The 18,307-nt window shown below is 39.2% G+C and overlaps 1 protein-coding gene across 4 annotated transcripts in view; it reads left to right on the plus strand.

Annotated features, from left to right (window-relative positions):
- rasgef1a (RasGEF domain family member 1A) overlaps window positions 1–13,221 on the plus strand; it is a 455,191-nt gene extending 441,970 nt beyond the window's left edge. For all 4 annotated transcript variants that reach the window (XM_062975846.1, XM_008115777.3, XM_003224078.4 and 1 more), the window contains 6 exons: window positions 554–656; window positions 1,199–1,278; window positions 3,911–4,102; window positions 5,781–5,904; window positions 6,333–6,405; window positions 9,322–13,221. In XM_062975846.1, the coding sequence (XP_062831916.1) occupies window positions 554–656; window positions 1,199–1,278; window positions 3,911–4,102; window positions 5,781–5,904; window positions 6,333–6,405; window positions 9,322–9,346 (597 nt within the window). In that variant the 3' untranslated portion in view covers window positions 9,347–13,221. The remainder of the gene's footprint in view (window positions 1–553; window positions 657–1,198; window positions 1,279–3,910; window positions 4,103–5,780; window positions 5,905–6,332; window positions 6,406–9,321) is intronic.
- Window positions 13,222–18,307: the final 5,086 nt, after the last annotated feature.

Raw genomic sequence — 18,307 nt, forward strand, 5'->3', positions numbered from 1 at the left:
TGATATCAGTTTAATACTTTATCTCTAGGTAGGAAGTGTCCCTCATGAAGTGCAATATAGTATTTTATAAGTAGGATTACAGCTCCTTGCTGCCATAATCAAGCATTGCTTCCATTCTGTAGTCTCTTTACTAGATGGAATATTTAGTTTTTTTTCTACCTTTAAAAAAGTAGAATACTCCTGCTACTTGGTATTCGGATCACTTCATGCATTCTTTTCTCTACTCCCCCTGCTACCACAAGGCAATGATATAAATTCTTGTTTGGTTGATACACTCTTCCTAATACTCCAATTCTTGTGTTATATAAGTCAACAGAATTCTAGCAACTCACAATATGCAGGATTTGTGTGATCTCCCAAGATAATATGTTTTTAATAAAAGGGGATCACAACACAAAACCCTGAAGGCTTAAAAAAGAGACTCATATTGGGATTGAAGCAGTGATAGCTCTCCACCCCACTCCAAATGAATGCCTTTATAATGTGGAACACTCCCACTGTGTAGATGTTATTCCTGCTTTCTCTTACTTAAGGCATCTTTATCCAATTTCAGGTTGTGAAGAAAAAACAGCGAACAAGAATAGTGGAATTTTTTATTGATGTGGCCAGAGAGTGCTTCAACATTGGGAACTTTAATTCAATGATGGCCATAATCTGTGAGTACCTTTTTGTGAGATGCCAGGGGGCAATATGTTTGTGTGTGACGGTGTTGGTAAAATAGTGGTGATAATATTCTGATAATAAATGCAGTAACCTGGATCAGGGCTTCTCATCTCTTATGGGAGACCAGGACCATCTTTGTGCCCATTGGGTACAATTATTTGTTTCCTTCCTGGAAACTCACTCAGGAACCAGCGTTGGTCCAGGGCCTGTGCCACTTTGAATAGTATTGCTCTGTGTGACAAATGAGCATCATAGAGATTACTAGAACTGTAGAAAGTGACTTTTAAAAGTCTACAGTTCCTAAAGGAATTCATTCAGGAGAAGCAAGAAATCATTGGAATGGAACTCATATCCATGGCTTGCTCCCAATCACTTAAATATTCTTATGAGCACCTTTTGTTACATTTGCACTCATCTCCCAGTGTCACAGATGCCTGTAAAAAATTGGATCACACCTCATGCAGTGCCAGCAACTTCATCTATATGCAGGGCCATTTTCAAGGACTTGCTTGACATTTTTATTGTCTCATTGCAGCTGGTATGAACCTAAGTCCTGTGGCCCGATTAAAGAAAACATGGTCCAAAGTCAAAACAGCCAAATTTGATGTTTTAGAGGTAAGTTTTTTTTGTATATTGCCAAAGCTTTCTGCAAAGTTTACAGCGGTAATGTGCAATGCATTTCTTTTCTTTTGAAACTAAGAAGGTGTTAGGTTTATGACATCTTGAAAATGTGTTTTGACTAGTATCCAGATACTGGCCACGATCCTGTCGTTGAGACATGTAGGCGTTTTGTATGCCCTTTCAAGGTGCTTTGATTGTGTGTTCCTGCATGACAGGGAGCTGCACTGGATGGTTCTTGTGGTCTCTTCCAACTCTTTGATCCTGAGGTCAAATTTAGACTAGGACCACAGATAAGAAGGGTCCATGCCCAACAAGCGTTTATGCTAAAGCCTATGATTCTAAGGCCATCCAGTGTTTCTTTTGCCTGACAGCAAGCAACTTACCATTCTGAAGTGGTGTCTGCCCCTCAGCATCTGGTAGATAGTGAGAACAGTCAGGTAGTGACCACGAGCATTTCTGCAGCTATATTCCCAAGAAAATATTCATTGTCCAGGACCTCCAGAGGACTCTCATGATTTCTATAAGGATGTGGTTGTTTTGTGCATCCAGACACAGAAAAAGATATGGCTGCTACTTGATTGTCCCTCATCCTGCCCAGGCCACTAAATGGCTGTTGGGGAGGACCACAACTATGCATATGTGGAATGGGACAAGAAGAGGAAGTGGGCTTGGCAGAGCTTTACACTCTGCAGGATAATGCAGCATCCCAGCAATTATAACAGTAGAGTAAAAGTACACATCGAGATGTACTTGCAGCAAAATTCTAAATACAAATAGACCAGTTTTTCCAAAGCTTTTTGTTCAACAACCTTAATTCAGTTAAATGTTTGCAGTCCCTCCAGTTATTTTTGTAGTCACTGGCTTGATCTGTGAGATAGAAACACATATGTTCATCTTAGTGAACAATTGGATAGGATAGAACCTGCACATTTTGTTGTTAGACGTCAGGGGGAGGCAACCTTAGGCCCTTCAGACAAGATCTCCCATCACCCCTGACCATTGACAGTGCTATTTGGACCTGATGAGAGCTAGAGTTCAGCAAGAGGACTGCATGTTGTTATCTGGGAGTTAAAACCTCTTAAAAATAAGAGGTGAAACTCAAGGGAAAGGACTTGGAATATCCATAAAGAGAAGAGGGCCTCTGGATTCCCTGTGCTTACAGAGCCGTTTTAAATATATTTATTTTTTCCTCACATATGATCTATGTTAATCACAACACTGCTGGAACCTCAATCTGTGAAGACTGTGTGTTGACCGGCCGTGCACTGACCTCCACACATTTTAAAAAAATCACGCACAGGTGTCTTCCAAGAAATGGAGGACCATCATCCTCGAACTACGAGGGATCACCTAAGCAGTCTATGTGGGATTTATTATTCTTCATCTCTAATTGTAGACTGCCATCTGGTGGCGAGAGATAGTCTACATTCCATAATAAAAAGACCATCATAAGAGACGTTTCCACTAAATCACACTATGAAATAGAATCACCTGCCAAATGTTGACTCTTCAAATGAAAAATAAACAAACTGTTCCAGGGTAAAGAAAAACAGGGAACAGTTTTATTACATGGCTTTGTCAACATCAAAAGCTAGCCGTACGTTTTACTATTGTAAAAAAAATATTTATATTGCATCCATGTGGAGTAAGAGCAATTGATGATCAGATTAGCTGAGATCTGCATGTAGGCATTACCCTCGCATTCATTCACAACTTTGCTTGCTATCAGGGATGCCATCATGTAAGCAAGAGCTATTTTGTAGTTTAGAATCATTATGTACTTCCTAACAGACTGGAATCACTCCAACCTGAAATCATAGCAGAGGGTATCATTAAAGGCAACAAATCACTGAGTAAAAGTGAATGTCAACAGTTTCTCAGGAATATGCACAACAGACACACATCTTCTTTCTACCATCAACATTGTTCACTGTTTGAATTTAGTATACCTGGTGTTTATTATTTACACATGGTTACTATATGATTTGAAGATCTGTCGTGTTTATAGCATGATGCAGCCATAAAGTGCCCAACTGTTACCAGAATTAGATAACAGGATTGAGATTTACACAAAGAGCTCATCATCCATAAAATATCCCCAGCTTTTGCCTCCATGATCTGAATAATCTGAATAGTTGTTAAAGTTTAAACATCTACAAACCAAAAGAATTGTTACTATGAATCAGGACTCTCATTCCATACAGTTGGTCATCTAGGAGGGAAGAGATTACAGATAAGATTCTGTACATTTGTTCTTAAGATGAATTTGTATGTAAATTGATCATTTTTAACTCCAGACATGTGTGTGTGTGAGTGTGTGTGTAACGTTAGATATCATAGGGAAGAGTTAACCTCTGTTCAGAAGATTTCACATCTCTTTCTGTCCACGTGATAATTGGATTTTCAAAAATTTGGTTTGTTGTGGAAACAAGGATGTGGAAACATTTCCCCATAATAACTCTTTCAGGAGTGATTTTCCCTTTCTGAGGAGTAGATTTCTCTCACTTCCTATTATCTCACCCACGTTCTTAACTGTGAGTCATTTATAAGTCAGATGTATGTAACTCAGAGACTACCTGTATTTGTTCTAACAATAATTTTTTTTCTCGGTTGTTGTTGTTTACAGCATCACATGGACCCATCCAGTAACTTCTGTAATTACCGAACCGCCCTCCAAGGAGCAGCACAGAGATCCCTGACAGCACACAGCAGCCGAGAGAAAATAGTCATCCCCGTTTTCAACCTTTTCATTAAAGATATCTACTTTCTGCACAAAATACACACCAACCACTTGCCCAATGGGCAAATTAACTTTAAGGTAATCAGCATGAAATCATATGATGGGTGTGAAAAGAATTGGGAATCTCCAATCTAAGTTTGTGAGATTTGTTCATTGACCATTACTGTCATGTTCAATGTGGTGTAGTGGTTTGAATGTTGAAGTATGATTCTGGAGATCAGAGCTCAAATCCCTGCTCAGCCATGGAAACCTACTATGTGACTTTGGGCAAATCACTCTTTCTCAGTCTTCTAAATATATATAAAAAATCATGATAGTCACTAAAAGGGTGTGTGTGGGGGGGGGGATCAACTTGATGGCACACATCACCACTTTCTTTGTTGCTATTCACTTTTTTGAATTAGAGCAAAAAGCTAATTGAAAACTATTACTTTTTATGGATATGTATCAGCTACAACAAAAATGGGGATCTTTACTTGGTCAGTCATATAGTGAACAGAAAAAGTACATCTGCTAAATTCTCATTAGTAAAAACTGAAAATGAGCTTTGCATAATGGGCATATGGCAAAGTACTGGAAATCTGTTTTAGTGTAATGGATCAGAACCAGCACATTCTACATCAGAAGGAAATAACTAGCCAATTTTCTGCCCATGGACCCTGTAAAATTGCCCAAAAAGTGGTTCTAGGTGGAACCAAACTATAAATGGACAAAACATTTGTGTCTGGGTGTGAAAAGCAGATATATATATATAGAAGGGAAAATTTCTAGGGACTTAGGAGAGGCAGTGGTAAATAAAATAAATTTTGCCAGTTCAATAATAAATCCAGATCTGACTAGGACATGAATCATATAGCTAATAGTCAGTGGCCACTACATTGGGCCAACAGGCTCATGATCTAGCTAAGTTTTTATAGTGATACTAATTTTACGAACAATGAGGGGGAATTGCAGTGGTATCTGATGGCTTTCATTTCAATGGAGTAATGAATTGAATTTGAATTTAAAGAAGATATCCAAAATGCTGACACTAATTGGGGGACAGGGATCAGAACCTTGGATAGTTCCTTCAAAGTTCAGACAAACCCAGGAAAGATTTACCAACTGATTGATCTAGAAGTCTCCAACTGCCACTGGCGAATAGAGCATATGGCTATGAGGATTTGCATTTTTCCAGAAGCTTAAGACAGGACTATTGCAGTTGTACTAACCAAGATGACTGGATCCCCATTCTCATGCCATGGTTTATTATTTAGTACTGCCATGATGTACTGGCTGCATCATAATACCACTAGTTCTTCCCCAAGGCAACCCTATCTGAATGGTGACAAAAGTATGATGTCACAAGTAACAGTTGCTTGTAATACATTACTTCTTGAGCAGAGTGAATGGGAATGAAGGCTGTACCAATGATATTTGAAATAATAACAATGACAACTATACTTTAAGTTGTCATGAATTAACACTCATTGATCTCTCATTAAATATTGTTTAGGGTCATTTTAAGAGATTCAGTGTGCTTTGGAGATTATAAAGTAGATTTAAAATAATTTAAAAACTAAAGAGCAATAAAGCACAAACAGTATTTTGAAAACAATAATGGCAGCGTAACCTTTTTAAAGACAAATAATGAAAACTCCAAAGTCCCAAGACCTAGTAGTAGTGCTAGGATTGTAGTAAGACTAAAGACCATCTCTGGATTCTGAAATAAAGTCATGGGATGATTTAATATTTTGTTTTTATTTTTCTTGTGCAGAAATTCTGGGAAATTTCAAGGCAAATCCATGACTTTATCACATGGAAGCAGGTCGACTGTCCTTTTGAAAAGGACAGGAAAATTCAGAGCTATCTGCTCACAGCACCTATTTATAGTGAAGAAGGTAAGGTTTTGGCTATTCAAACAAAATAAATTTATGATCATATAGCATCTTTGTGCCTTTCACACTATTTGTTCTGCAATTTTAGACAGAATGAAGAGGAAAGGTATAATTTACATTGCAATCAACATAAATAAATAAAATCTTATGTTGTATTCCAGGCTTCTAGAAGATAATGCTATCTATTGCTGGAATTCCAAACCTAAATGTATATATTTGTAAATCGGCTATCAGTAAGAACCACTGCATTGTAATAACAATGGGATCAAAGGGAGCAGTTAGAACTATTTGGAATAAATGGAAAATGTAGAGATCAAATCAAAATGTATTCCTACTTTGCATCTGTTAAAATGACATATGTTTACCTCATCATAGTAGAAAATGTATGAAAGATCAATAATATGTACTAATCATTACCTGTCCTCTTTTAGCTTTGTTTATTGCATCATTTGAAAGTGAAGGCCCTGAAAATCATATGGAGAAAGACAGCTGGAAAACACTGAGGTAATAAACCCCTTCTTGGTTCTTTGCATAGGGTGAGCTATCACAAATACATAAACACATTTGAGTCTTCAAAATACAACACACAGATCCACAGATACATTAAGCAAGGTAGAGGAGTATTAAAGTTTGCCATCTCTTGAACGTGTCGTAAGGGTTTGGTAATGCTTGTCTCTGAGGAAAGGAAAATATGAAATCTGCTTAGATATACTCCAGCTAGAAATAAAATCCAAGCCAAAGAAATACTACTCAGCCTGTACAATTATGTAGTCCAAAAGAATCCCTGACAACTACATTGCCCTATGGCAGTGGTTCCCAACCTATGGTCCATGGACCTCCAGTGGTCCCCAAGAACTAACATATGGTCTGCCACCTCATGGTTACTACACTGCTGCAATGAGAGTGACTGGTCGCGCAAAACCCTTTTATAGCACCAAGGCAACTGGGATGTTGGGAGGGGAGAGGCTGACTACCCTTGAAAGGCGCGACAACATGCCTCTTGACTACTGCTTCTACTCCTCGCTCCCATTAAGCAGAGCCATTCCATGTGGCTCCCAGAAGTGGGGGCGTTTTGGTGTCTTCGTTTTTAGGCCTGTTCCTGGGGTTATTTGGGGTGCTGATTCAGAAAATTGCATTGGATAGACCACATCAGCTCTAGATTATTAAATATGGTTTTCTATGGGCGAGCAGATGGTGACTACTGGATGGTATATATTCTGTATCAGAAACTAGAACTGATGTGCTCTATCCATTGCAGTTTTCTGAATCAGCACCCCAAATAACCAAACCAAATCTAAAGTTGACCAAAACCTGATTTGTAACCCTTTTGCTACAAATGTTGGAGAGTGGTCCCTGGTCAAAGTGGTCCCTGGTCAAGTGGTTCCTGGTCAAAAAAAGGTTGGGATGTGAGATATATTTTTGAATGTAGTGCATAGAAACATATTTGGTCCAGCCTCTGCTCTGATGTGGTAGCTTACTACCTTTTCATTAGATGGGAATATTTTAAAAATGCACTCTGGAGTGGTGCAGTCCAGAATTTTGCCATCTTAACAATGTTCCACATCCACAGTAGGACAGGGAGGTAAAATGCATCATTCAGCATGATAGAGGATCCCCTTTTTAAAAAAGAAAAGATCCCTTCTATTAAAACTCCCTGCAACTAGAAAAGCAAAGCAGCAGGCAAAGAGCTGGAGGTGTGATAATTGTTCACAGAACCTCTTCATTTTTGATATGAGAAGTGTTTAGACACTTTGGGACTGTCTGCCAAGCCTTCATCCAGCCTTCATTCACACCTCTTGCAAAAGAAAAACAAGATGCCCTTGTGTTTCTTGACAAGGAATCCATAAAAACTGCCTTTTTCTACTTGTGAAGCAAGGAGCGTATAGACACCCATAAATAAAACAGACAAGGAATGGCTGAGTAAAAGAGTAATGAAAAAAACTTGCACAGTTAACTGTTGCAGATCTTATGATTTACTGGAATTTGTACAAAATCTAGAAATGTAGGAAACAATAAGACAATAAAAATAGCTCTATTTTTCTATTCCCCCACACTTCTTTCATTTTTTCTATCTCTTTTTTTCTAAATGCAAGGATTGTTTGGTGTTTTGTGTTTTCAATTGGAGTATATTGTGACATGGTTTTCTTCTCACTGTAATAGGAAAGATTAGTGTCCTATCATCACAATATCCTGCAATTTCACTTTAAGACTCATTTTGTTTTTCACTATGCCTTCCATTTTATAATTCTTCCATGCCTCCTGACTTCTTCCATCTGCTTTCTTTCAACAAAGTCTGCTAAATTGGGGCAGAAAAAAATAGCTGTCATGCCTTTTTACAGGTAACACTTTTTACAGGTAACACTTTACAGGTAAAGTGCTATTTTTTAATTTAATTTTTGAAAGTACCCCATTATCAGTTAATTTGAGGGCAAGATACAGGAACCTAGTGTGGTTAGAATTTAGTAGTTACTCCCCCTGTCCCCAAGGCTTCATGCATATCTTGATGCATGAAAAAACATGTTTAGGAACAAATCAGTATTCCAATTAGATGTGAAATAATCCATGATAGCCAGTTTCCAAACACTGGCAGTGAATACCAGGTGGTGCTGGCAAAATTTCAGAGGAAAAAAATTGGCAAAAACATCTGCGTATTCCTTGCCTATGATAATCCTGTGAAATTCATGGGCTCCTCATAAGTTAACAGGCAACTTGAAGGCTCATACACATACACATATGCAACAAATGAATAAACAGCACTGGGGTGGAATCAAAATAGTGCATATACATTATAGAATTAATACAGCTTGACACCACTTGAACTGCCATTATTCAATGCTATGGAATCCTGAGAATTGAAGTTTGGTGAGATACCAGAACTATTAAAAAGGGAGGGAAGGCTTGAGTGAGCGAAGGCAGGGAAGAAGGCTTGGGCGAGCGAAGGGCAAAAGGAGGAAAGCTTGAGTGAGCAAAGGCAAGAAGGAAGGCTTGGGCAGGCGAGGGGCAAAAGAAGGAGGAAAGCTTGAGTGAGCAAAGGCAAGAAGGAAGGCTTGGACAAGGAAGGAAGGCAGGAAGTTTGGGTGAGCAAAGACAAGAAGGAAGTCTTGGGTGAGCAAGAGGCAAAAAAGGAAGGAGGAAGGCTTGGGTGAACAAAGGCACAGGGGGGAAGGTTTGAGTGAGCAAAGGAGGAAGGCTTGGGCAAGTGAAGGAAGGAGGAAGGCTTTGGTGTTGAGGGGCAAAGGAGAAAGACTTAGGTGAGTGAGGGAAGGAGGAAGGCTTGAGTGAGTGAGGAGCAAAAGAGGGAGGCTTGGGCGAGTGGGTGACAGGGATGAAAGACCTTGGCAGGCATATCCAGACCATAGATTGAGGACCCCTGGTTTTAAGGTTACTTGCTGATCTGATCATCTATTTTTTTATTTTCAGGACAACTCTCCTCAACAGAGCCTAAGGTGTTTAATTTTGCTGCAAATTCTAAAGCACACATTACGAACATTGGTTTTAAATCATGATTGACATGGTTTGCGAAAGGCCTCACTGGTTGGGGTCTGTTTTGTATATACAATACCTTTTATGAATTACAAGAGGAAAAAATGTGCAAACTTTTCCACATCAACCTTAAGGCACTTAAAATGTAGGATATTGTTGTTGGATTTTTTTTTTTTAAAAAACTATAAGAAATCAAGGGCAGGGCCCTGTTCTCAGAGATGAAATGGACTATGGGGGAGTGGACTTGGTGATGTCTTATTGTAATGGCATCCAGATGTTTATTTTCATGTTTGATTACTTCGGTGGAATACATGAATACTCTCAGATGGACTCAACATAAGACTGGTTCAGTGTGCCACTATGCCTTGATCCGCCCAACACTTCATGAGTATGACTGCCATCATGTAGGACTGGCACATTTGAAAAAACAAGGTTTTCCAAATCCTACAGAGATACAAGAACATTTTTCAGCCTGAGCAGAGCTTGGCTTCACTGAACCACTACAATGACACTGGAGTACCTGTCAATGTATAATCCCATTTGGGGCATCTGATATTGCTTCTCCTGTTCTTTCATTCCTACAACAAAAATACAAGGAATGAAAATCAACTTCTTAGTCACATCTCATTATTCCTTTGTTGCATTCTAAAGGATGAGGTGTTTGCCTATGAGAGTTCGTATCATGGAATATTAGGCTTCAAGGTACCTCTGGTTTGGGTTTTCTTTTGTTTCAAAGTACTGTATTTTTCATTTGCTCTTTTTCTGGATTTTATTGTCATTGTTCTGGGCACCCCACCTCTTTTTTGGATGATGCAATTCTTGCCTCACTGACTTCTTTTGAGCTCTTGAAAGAAAGAAAATAACTCTTCTAAGGGCCACTTGATACAGACAGCAAACTTCAGAGTACAACTTTCTCTTGACTGTTCCAGTATAAAGGGTAAGGCGGGCATTTGTGGCATGTTTGAATATACACTTAATGAGGAAAAAAGCATCCTGCAGAGAAGACTAAAGGTTCTTTCACACACTATACAGCTACAGAACTATGATCCCCCTTTAACTGTCATTGTTCAATCTTATGATTCTTTAGATTTGCTTGGGGAGGGTTACTAAAAATCTTAGAGAGCTTTAGCGCCTCAACAAATTATAAATCACAAGTTTACATAAAATACAGCCATGGCAGTTAAAGAGGAATTGTGAGGCTGTATTTGTATAGTGTGAAAGAATCATAAGATAAACCTTTTCCCCTGATTTGCCCATTTTCTGTGGGCACAGCCTTGAATCTGACTGATAGGTTAACTAAAATAGGTTCATGGAAAGTGAGTTTCTCATCTCACTCTCTTCACTGCCACAATACTGCCCTCCAAAAGCCTTAGGGACCCAGGTTTATGAACATTGTGCAAATGTATGACATGTTGGTGTTGGGAATTGCAAATTGAGCATAAGATGCATCAAATGAAGCAAATGCACATAAGGGATATTCTCAAATGGTTTTCCCAAGTCCATCTGATACAATTCAGGATCCAGCCATGACTACTTTCTGGAAAGGCTTTATTGGATTATAGCTGGCTTCAGCTTCAAGCCAGTGTGTTTATTTTAATGGGGAACATTCAAACACCTAATTCCTCTATGTGCCAGCCCAAGAGGTTTAGGACAGGTCACATTTCACCATTTCCTTTTGTCAGTTGTATAGAAACAGACCCTCCATTGCAACTAAACAATCTGGTTGCCCCCAGTTCAACACAAAGATTCTTGGTCGTCTTTAGTCTGGCCTTAAATCATTGTAACAGCAAGACTGCTCCCCTCTTACATCAGAAAATAGTGCCTTACAAGGTAATGAAATTGTGTAGTGTACCTTCTTCTACAACTTGATTGGAAGCAAACAAAATAAAAATATGGATGTTTTTATTAACCAGTTACAGCTTTGTAAATAAACTGGAATAGATGGCATGTGAACTAGAGTATACTTGCCTCTATCAAGAATAGTGCAGCCAAACTTATTTTTGTTACATGGTTTGACAAGGTAAAATGGAGCAGTTGGCAGGTCTTTCTTCTCCCCAACCCCGCAGTGCAGTTTGAATAGTTCATAGGACTCTAGTTTACATTTATATTTTGTTTATCAGGGATTTTAATTGAGAGTGAAACAAAATGTACAATTGTCACAATTTCAGTAAAGAACTAACCAATACGTGTATGTCGTCATTCACATGTTCTCCTTTGGCTAACTGAAATCAGCATGTGGATGCCATCTGCAATGTCACAACAGAAGCTTAAGTGGTCAGTTTTGAAAAGGGGTTTCTTGAGTTTAGGTGAGTTTGGTGATCAGGTCTATGATGCTTAACCTTTCACACAGTGAGCCAGCTGTTTGGAGATAGTTTTCTGGTTCTTTGATTGACTTCCATTCATAAGCAATTTGACTATCACTCATGACAAGTGTTCATATGATAGTGTGTAAGAGCAATTTCCTCAATCAGGCTGAATAAATTACTGTAGTTCCAAAAAAACTGAATATGAACTCATCTTTCAATGTCTAATGCTTACCGAAATGTTGGTCCTGCCAAAAAAGGTAATTGGGATTGAATGGTTCATAAATTAAGTAATCTTCTTGTGTGAACTGATTCTAGTCAGGAAATGTGAATAAGTTTTCCAGTGATTTTTAATATGTACAGGTGTCTCAGCCCATATTCATAGAGGCACCTAGTTAAAATAAAAATACACACTTTATAGAATTGAAGGGCCTGATGTTAAATAAAGCCCTCTTTAAAATACTTGGCCAAGTCAAATAAGATGTTAGAACAATCTCTAAAGACCACAATTAGAAACATATTCTGAATTCAATGAAGCCAGCCATTTTTGAGTGCATTTAGCCATATTAATTTGTTTGGTTTCAGGTTTTTACTTTTCTTTAATTCACTGTTTGATACAGCTTCTGATGTTTCTGAAATCAGGAGACATAACCTTACCATGATTACTACCATCAGTACAATCTTTAGAATGATTGATAGCTAAATATTTCCTTAAACACCTATTAATTTTCTCAGACAATTAAAATGAGACCTGAAATTGGACCATTAATACATTTGGATACTTGCAATTCCACTTTTAAAATCAATATATGAAAAGCTTTTTCGCATACATCTTTTCCCCTTGATTTCTAATTAATACAATCCATTTTACAAAGTAACAAATCTGCTTCACCAAAGCATTTTTAATAGTTCAGGGAACAATGCAGAACACATGAGTTAAGCATGGAAATTAAATTAATTCATACAAGAGGAAACAGACAGCTCCACAGTGACAGAGAATTAGTGGCTTTGTTTATTTGTGACCTGCTGCTATTATTTTCCATGCTGAAATATTGATTTTCAGCCCTGGAGTAAAGAATTTATACTGTATTATTACAGTAGGGTTTTTTTTTTTTTGCACTTTTCAGAGATGTCCTAGCTAGCAATGTTGTCAAACACTATGAAAGGGATTGTATATCAGCTTTGTTAATGTATTTGAAATTTACAAAGGGATGCTTTAACTTTCAGAGGTATATATTTGAAATGCAATTCTGAAACATTTTTGTGTATGCATATTTAAGAAGAAAAAAGCTTTTACATGAATGTGCACTCCAGTTGTCCATTGTTTCTAGTATTTACTTGAAAAAAGTGCCATTTTTTCATGTTTTTTCTGTTACTATTTTCTTTTTCTTTGGTTTAATACATTCCTTCAACATCTGTATTTCGTTATTCAGAGTTGAATTGCTGCATATAAAGCTGTACCATAAAGCAGGATATTCTGTGTTTGACTTGATGTGCTTGCATTAATAAAACCGAAATTGCTTCAGCCAGGCTACATTCATCTGATGCAATTCTATTATTATTAAAAATTGGGGTTCCACGCCTTTTTGAAAATCAGAACACAGCAAGCTGATTGCTGGATGAGATGAAGAGATTCTGACAGCAATTTATAGCATCAATGCAACTGGGAACAGGCATAATATCACTGTAAAGGAATTAACTCAGTGTTTGCCTTTCAAACATTATCTTTTAAATACAAAAACAAGCCCTTCAAACCACAGCCACCATCAGTTGGGGAGGGGGGAATATAATGTTAGCTTACTATGCAGAATTGTTGTAAGATGAATGAGACAGTATACATGCAGCCTTAAGCACACAATGATTGAGATCCTACATTCACCAGGTGGGATATAATGCCCTGCTTGCATGGCTCCACGTGCCCTGACCCAGCAGCTTCCAGGTCCTGGACAGGACCATTACTAGTGGGAAGAAGACAGGGCAGACCATGCCAGTGATGGAAGACTGTGTCTGCTCTGCTCTCCAGGGAGAACAAAGAAGGGTGCACTCACACATTAGAGCAGGGATCCCAAAACAGGCCCATGGGCCAGATGCAACCCTCCAAGATCATTTACCCATTTACTGCCCTACACTTTAGACTTAGTGTTGCCCTAAATCTGAAAAGGCTTGAAGGGATATAACAACAGTCCTAATTTATTTGATCTCATCAGCCAAAAGCAGGCCTACGCTTCCCATTGAAATGAAATTTTATATTGGTGAAAATTGTTAATGTTAAATGTTGTATTGTTCTTTCATTTATTTTTTGCACAATGAACAGTTTGCATAGGAATTTGTTCATTACTTTTTTTCTCAAACTATAGTCTGCCCCTCCCCCCAAACAATCTGGGGGACCATGAACTGGCCCTCTGCTTAAAATGTTTGAGGATCCGTTCATCAGTGTATACCATTCTTAAGCCTCCCCACCCAAAGCCTAGACCTAGTCACACCTTCACTGTTAAAACTGCCTCACTGCCTTCCCCTTCCTGACTCATTAATGACAGCAACCACTTCTAGGGACTGAAAGATGCTGAGGGAAGATTTTAGATGGTATTCAGAGGGCTTTAGAATAGCACCTTCTAAAGCAGACATATGTATATATGAGCTATATTTACATGCCTGTATGTCACTAACAAAATTCTAGCTGCTTTTTTTCAGTCAAAATACTTAGTTTGACACAAATACTTTTTCAGTAGTGAACTTTCTACCTGATTAAGAGTAGATTTATGCTTGTATTTGATCTGATAGGTTTGTGGTGTACCAGTAAGCTTCGGTGGATGACCAGTTTCCCTTAATGTCTTCTGCACTTTTTAGATCCTTACATTCTGTCAGGCTAAAAATCAGATTGAGAAAGAATTATAGTAAAACACTGACCACAAACACCAGGATACTACTCAGATGTGAGCTAGATGGTCATGACTGAAGTAGGCAGTATCTGAACACACCAGAAGAAGAGACACAAATGAAGGGCGAAAGGGAGAAATGTGTCAAGAGGAAGGCGCATCAAGCCAACCATTGTCAGTACCTCCTTCCATCCAGAAATCAATGTCCTCAGTGCAAAATAATATGCAGATCAAGATCTCTACAGTCACCTACGTACCCATTGCCAAGACCCTACACTTGGAAGGCAATCATGCTCAGCCTCAAGGGATCGCCTATGAGTAGAAGAAACCCCAAGGGAGAACATCTATTGTCTCAGCCAATCAATAAGTGTGGAGTAGTTAATATTCTTCTTTCAACACGATCTGCATCCCATGTTATTAGTACCCTTCCAGTGGCAATCAAAACTTTGCCAGAAGAATCACCAAGAACAAAAACATACCTTCCAGTAAAGCTGAACACAGTTTCTTTGCAAACTGATTTTAGTATGATGTTTCCCAACTGAAAACCACCAGCATCACCAACAGGAGGTGACCATATGCTGAAGACTGAGGATAGCAGCATCAAGTTAAGAACTAGAAAATTAACTATAATCTGATATTCCTTTTGTAGATGTAGGGATTCCTTTTGCTTCAGCAGCACATAACGAAAGAAATGGAGCCTGCAAATTTGCCCTTTTCAGTGATGTGGAGCAGTTTTAGAAGAAGAAAGTAGCCAAAAGACAACAATCTCAACAGGTCCTTCCCATCACAAGGTTACACTAGAAGACAGTTCCTGACAGGTCCTTACCTCTGTCTGCTCTGGCTATAGGTTGCCTTAGCAACCCTTTTCTGTTTGGATCCCAACATTCCATACTAAGGAAAGCAACAGTAGAAAAGAGAATGGGTTGCACTGTGCCAGACTGCCATTAAGAAACATATGGGCACATCAGGTAGTATGGTACAGAGATACACAACATATTGGAGTTATTCTTAATGGCATGCAGGTGCCTGTGTTGAAGATGAGATACTTCTGGATCTGTTTCTCTTCAACTGTCAGAGAAGCTGTAGAACAGCAAAAGAGGACTAAAGTTGCTTGACAATTTGAAAGTGAGTATCCAATAAAGTAAGACCCTTGTACCTGTAGGACTAGTATTTGTGGTTTCACAACAGAATACACTCTCTAGATCCTTGTCAAGATCCTTCAGGAAATTAGAATATTTTTCTGTTGAAAGTTACTGTACATTCACCATAGAGGACCTACCAAAGTCAATGCCATTGTTATTTCCAATTTGTCTGCCTGGTCAGTAGAGAAAGCTGATAATTTTAAAAATCAACTTGTTTGTAAAGTAGTGCTGAAACATGATCCTGCGCACACTCTGCTGAAAAGACAAATACAGTGGGTGGATACCAAACATATCAGAGCAAACCAACCAGGCTGAGTTGATGCCACACAGTTGGAACAAAATGGGAAGAACATTAAACTATGACTGTTCACTGATGAACAAACACAAAGATCTACATTGATACTTGCATGCCGTGTATTTTACTTTTGATTAACTATGAACAAATAGTTACTTGTTCTTTTTTCTCAATGAGAAAAGATAAAGATGCCTACACATAAGAGCCATAATTAATCCCACAACAGAACACAGAATGAATAAGACTGTTCTTCTCTAGCCGAAGATATTTCAAGAATATTTACTCTCGAGTTCCATTTGTTAAAGGAAATTCAATTCACTTATGAATCTCAATCGCTTTAATAAGATGTTAACAAATCACACCATGTATCCTGCTGTAGAACCCCAAAAAGGTGGGCATAACCAACATACACAGCATAGATTAGGCAAGGTCATGCATCATAGATCTTATGTCTCATAAATGCAGATTGCTGACAGCTGATAGCTTAAATAAGGAATTTGGCTCTCCTAGAATATAAGCTCTCCTGGTGGCAACTAATCATTCAGAAAACCATACTGAAAATTCATCTGGATATTATTTCAATGCCCATCATTGAAAACATATCATGTCACAGTAAGTGAAGACATCAAATAATGGAATTCAGTCTGCTAAGAAAAAGGTGTGGCGTTTAGTCAGTAAGGATGGTTTTAGTTTTGTATTTAGTCCACTATGCTTCTTTAGTCCACTATGCTCCCTTCTGCCAAGGGAGAGAAAAGCTCTCCTCCCCCCCCCCCTTCTCTTGAGCTCTCTTGAGCAGTCGAAGAGAGAGAGAGCTCAAGAGAAGAGGGGAAGGAGGAGGAGGCCTTTTCCCTCCCTTGGCAGGAAGGGAGCTCGAGAGAAAAGCTTTTCTCTCCCTCGGCAGGGAGTTTGAGAGAAGAGGGCGAGGGAGGAGAGCTTTTCTCTCCCTCTTCCTCCGGCTGCCCCAGGAAGATGCGAAGGAGGAGGCGGCGGCGGAGGGGGAGACAGACGCAGGGGGAGACAGACGCCGCGTCAGAGGCAGCCATGCGCATGGCGGCTCTGGGCCCTTTTCCACATGGAGCCCGCCTTGCCGCCCGCCGCCTAGGAACAGCTGGTGGGAACCTTCAAGCTCCTCAAACAAGGAAGGCGCCGGGGGGGGGGGGGGGAATTTTCCATTAAAGCTTCCTTCTGAGCCTGCCTCCCTCCAGGCACCTTCCCGCGGCCTCAGTTTCAGTTTCTCAAATGGCGCCTCTCAAGTTTGGCCTTCCCCTCTCCACCTTCCTCCATGCATGGGGTGCAAAAGTCCCTTCCCTCCTTGCCACCCCCCCCCCCCCCCGGAGTGCGTCGGATAATACGGTGTGTTGGATAAACGGAAGTTGGATAACTGGAACTCTACTGTATACATATTTGGCTGGGGATACACTGAAAAATGCACCCTATTCCGACTTACAAATTCAACTTAAGAACAAACCTACAGAACCTATCTTGTTTGTAATTAAGAGACTCACAGAATCACAGAACTGGAAGGAACACCATGAGCCATCAAGTCCAAGTCCCACTAGGTTGTTGTCCAGTTCCCTTTTTAAGGCATTCAAACAGGAGATCCCAGCACCATGCTAGACAAATTGGTTATTTTGCTGAATAACATTCAATTTAAATCAATCCTCCTGTAACATAAGGCCATTAGACCTAGTCCTATCTTCTGAGACTCTCCATGTCTTAAGATGGCCTGCCTGAGTGCTAGTTGGCATAGTGATAACATAATAATGGAGGGAGGGAAATTTGCTGTCACACTTTGTTGGTTGGCTTCTTGAAACCATCTGGTTAGCCAGAATTAGATTAAAGCCAGTTTTACAGCTCTTGTGTTCTTGCAAAAAAAAAGTAATATAAAATCATAGATTTGGGAGCGAGCACATGGGACATCTAGTCCAACCTGCTGCCATGCTGAAAAAGCCAATCAAAGAACCCTCCACCTCTCCCTCTCTATTTGATAACTTTTGTGGGAGTGAGGATAAAGAGATGAATATAGGGCTGTGAGGTGCATAATTTAGTCAACATGGGTTATTTAAACATTTGGAGTTTACATGATTTGTGCTGACAAAGCTGCATTGTAAGGACTAATTTCCACACAAGTACAAACACTAAAATGTTGGAATGGTCTTGTAACTGAAGTATTGGTCTTCCACACATATCCTGAATAGGATTTTACAGCCACACTACCATAAAGATATTATAAGATACCGTTTCCCTCCAAAATAGATTGAGGCACATTTGTTTCAGAGCCTCAAAAATAAGAGACAAGTCAAATAA

Source organism: Anolis carolinensis, chromosome 3 (assembly GCF_035594765.1).
Source record: "Anolis carolinensis isolate JA03-04 chromosome 3, rAnoCar3.1.pri, whole genome shotgun sequence".
NCBI classification, from domain to species: domain Eukaryota; kingdom Metazoa; phylum Chordata; class Lepidosauria; order Squamata; family Dactyloidae; genus Anolis; species Anolis carolinensis.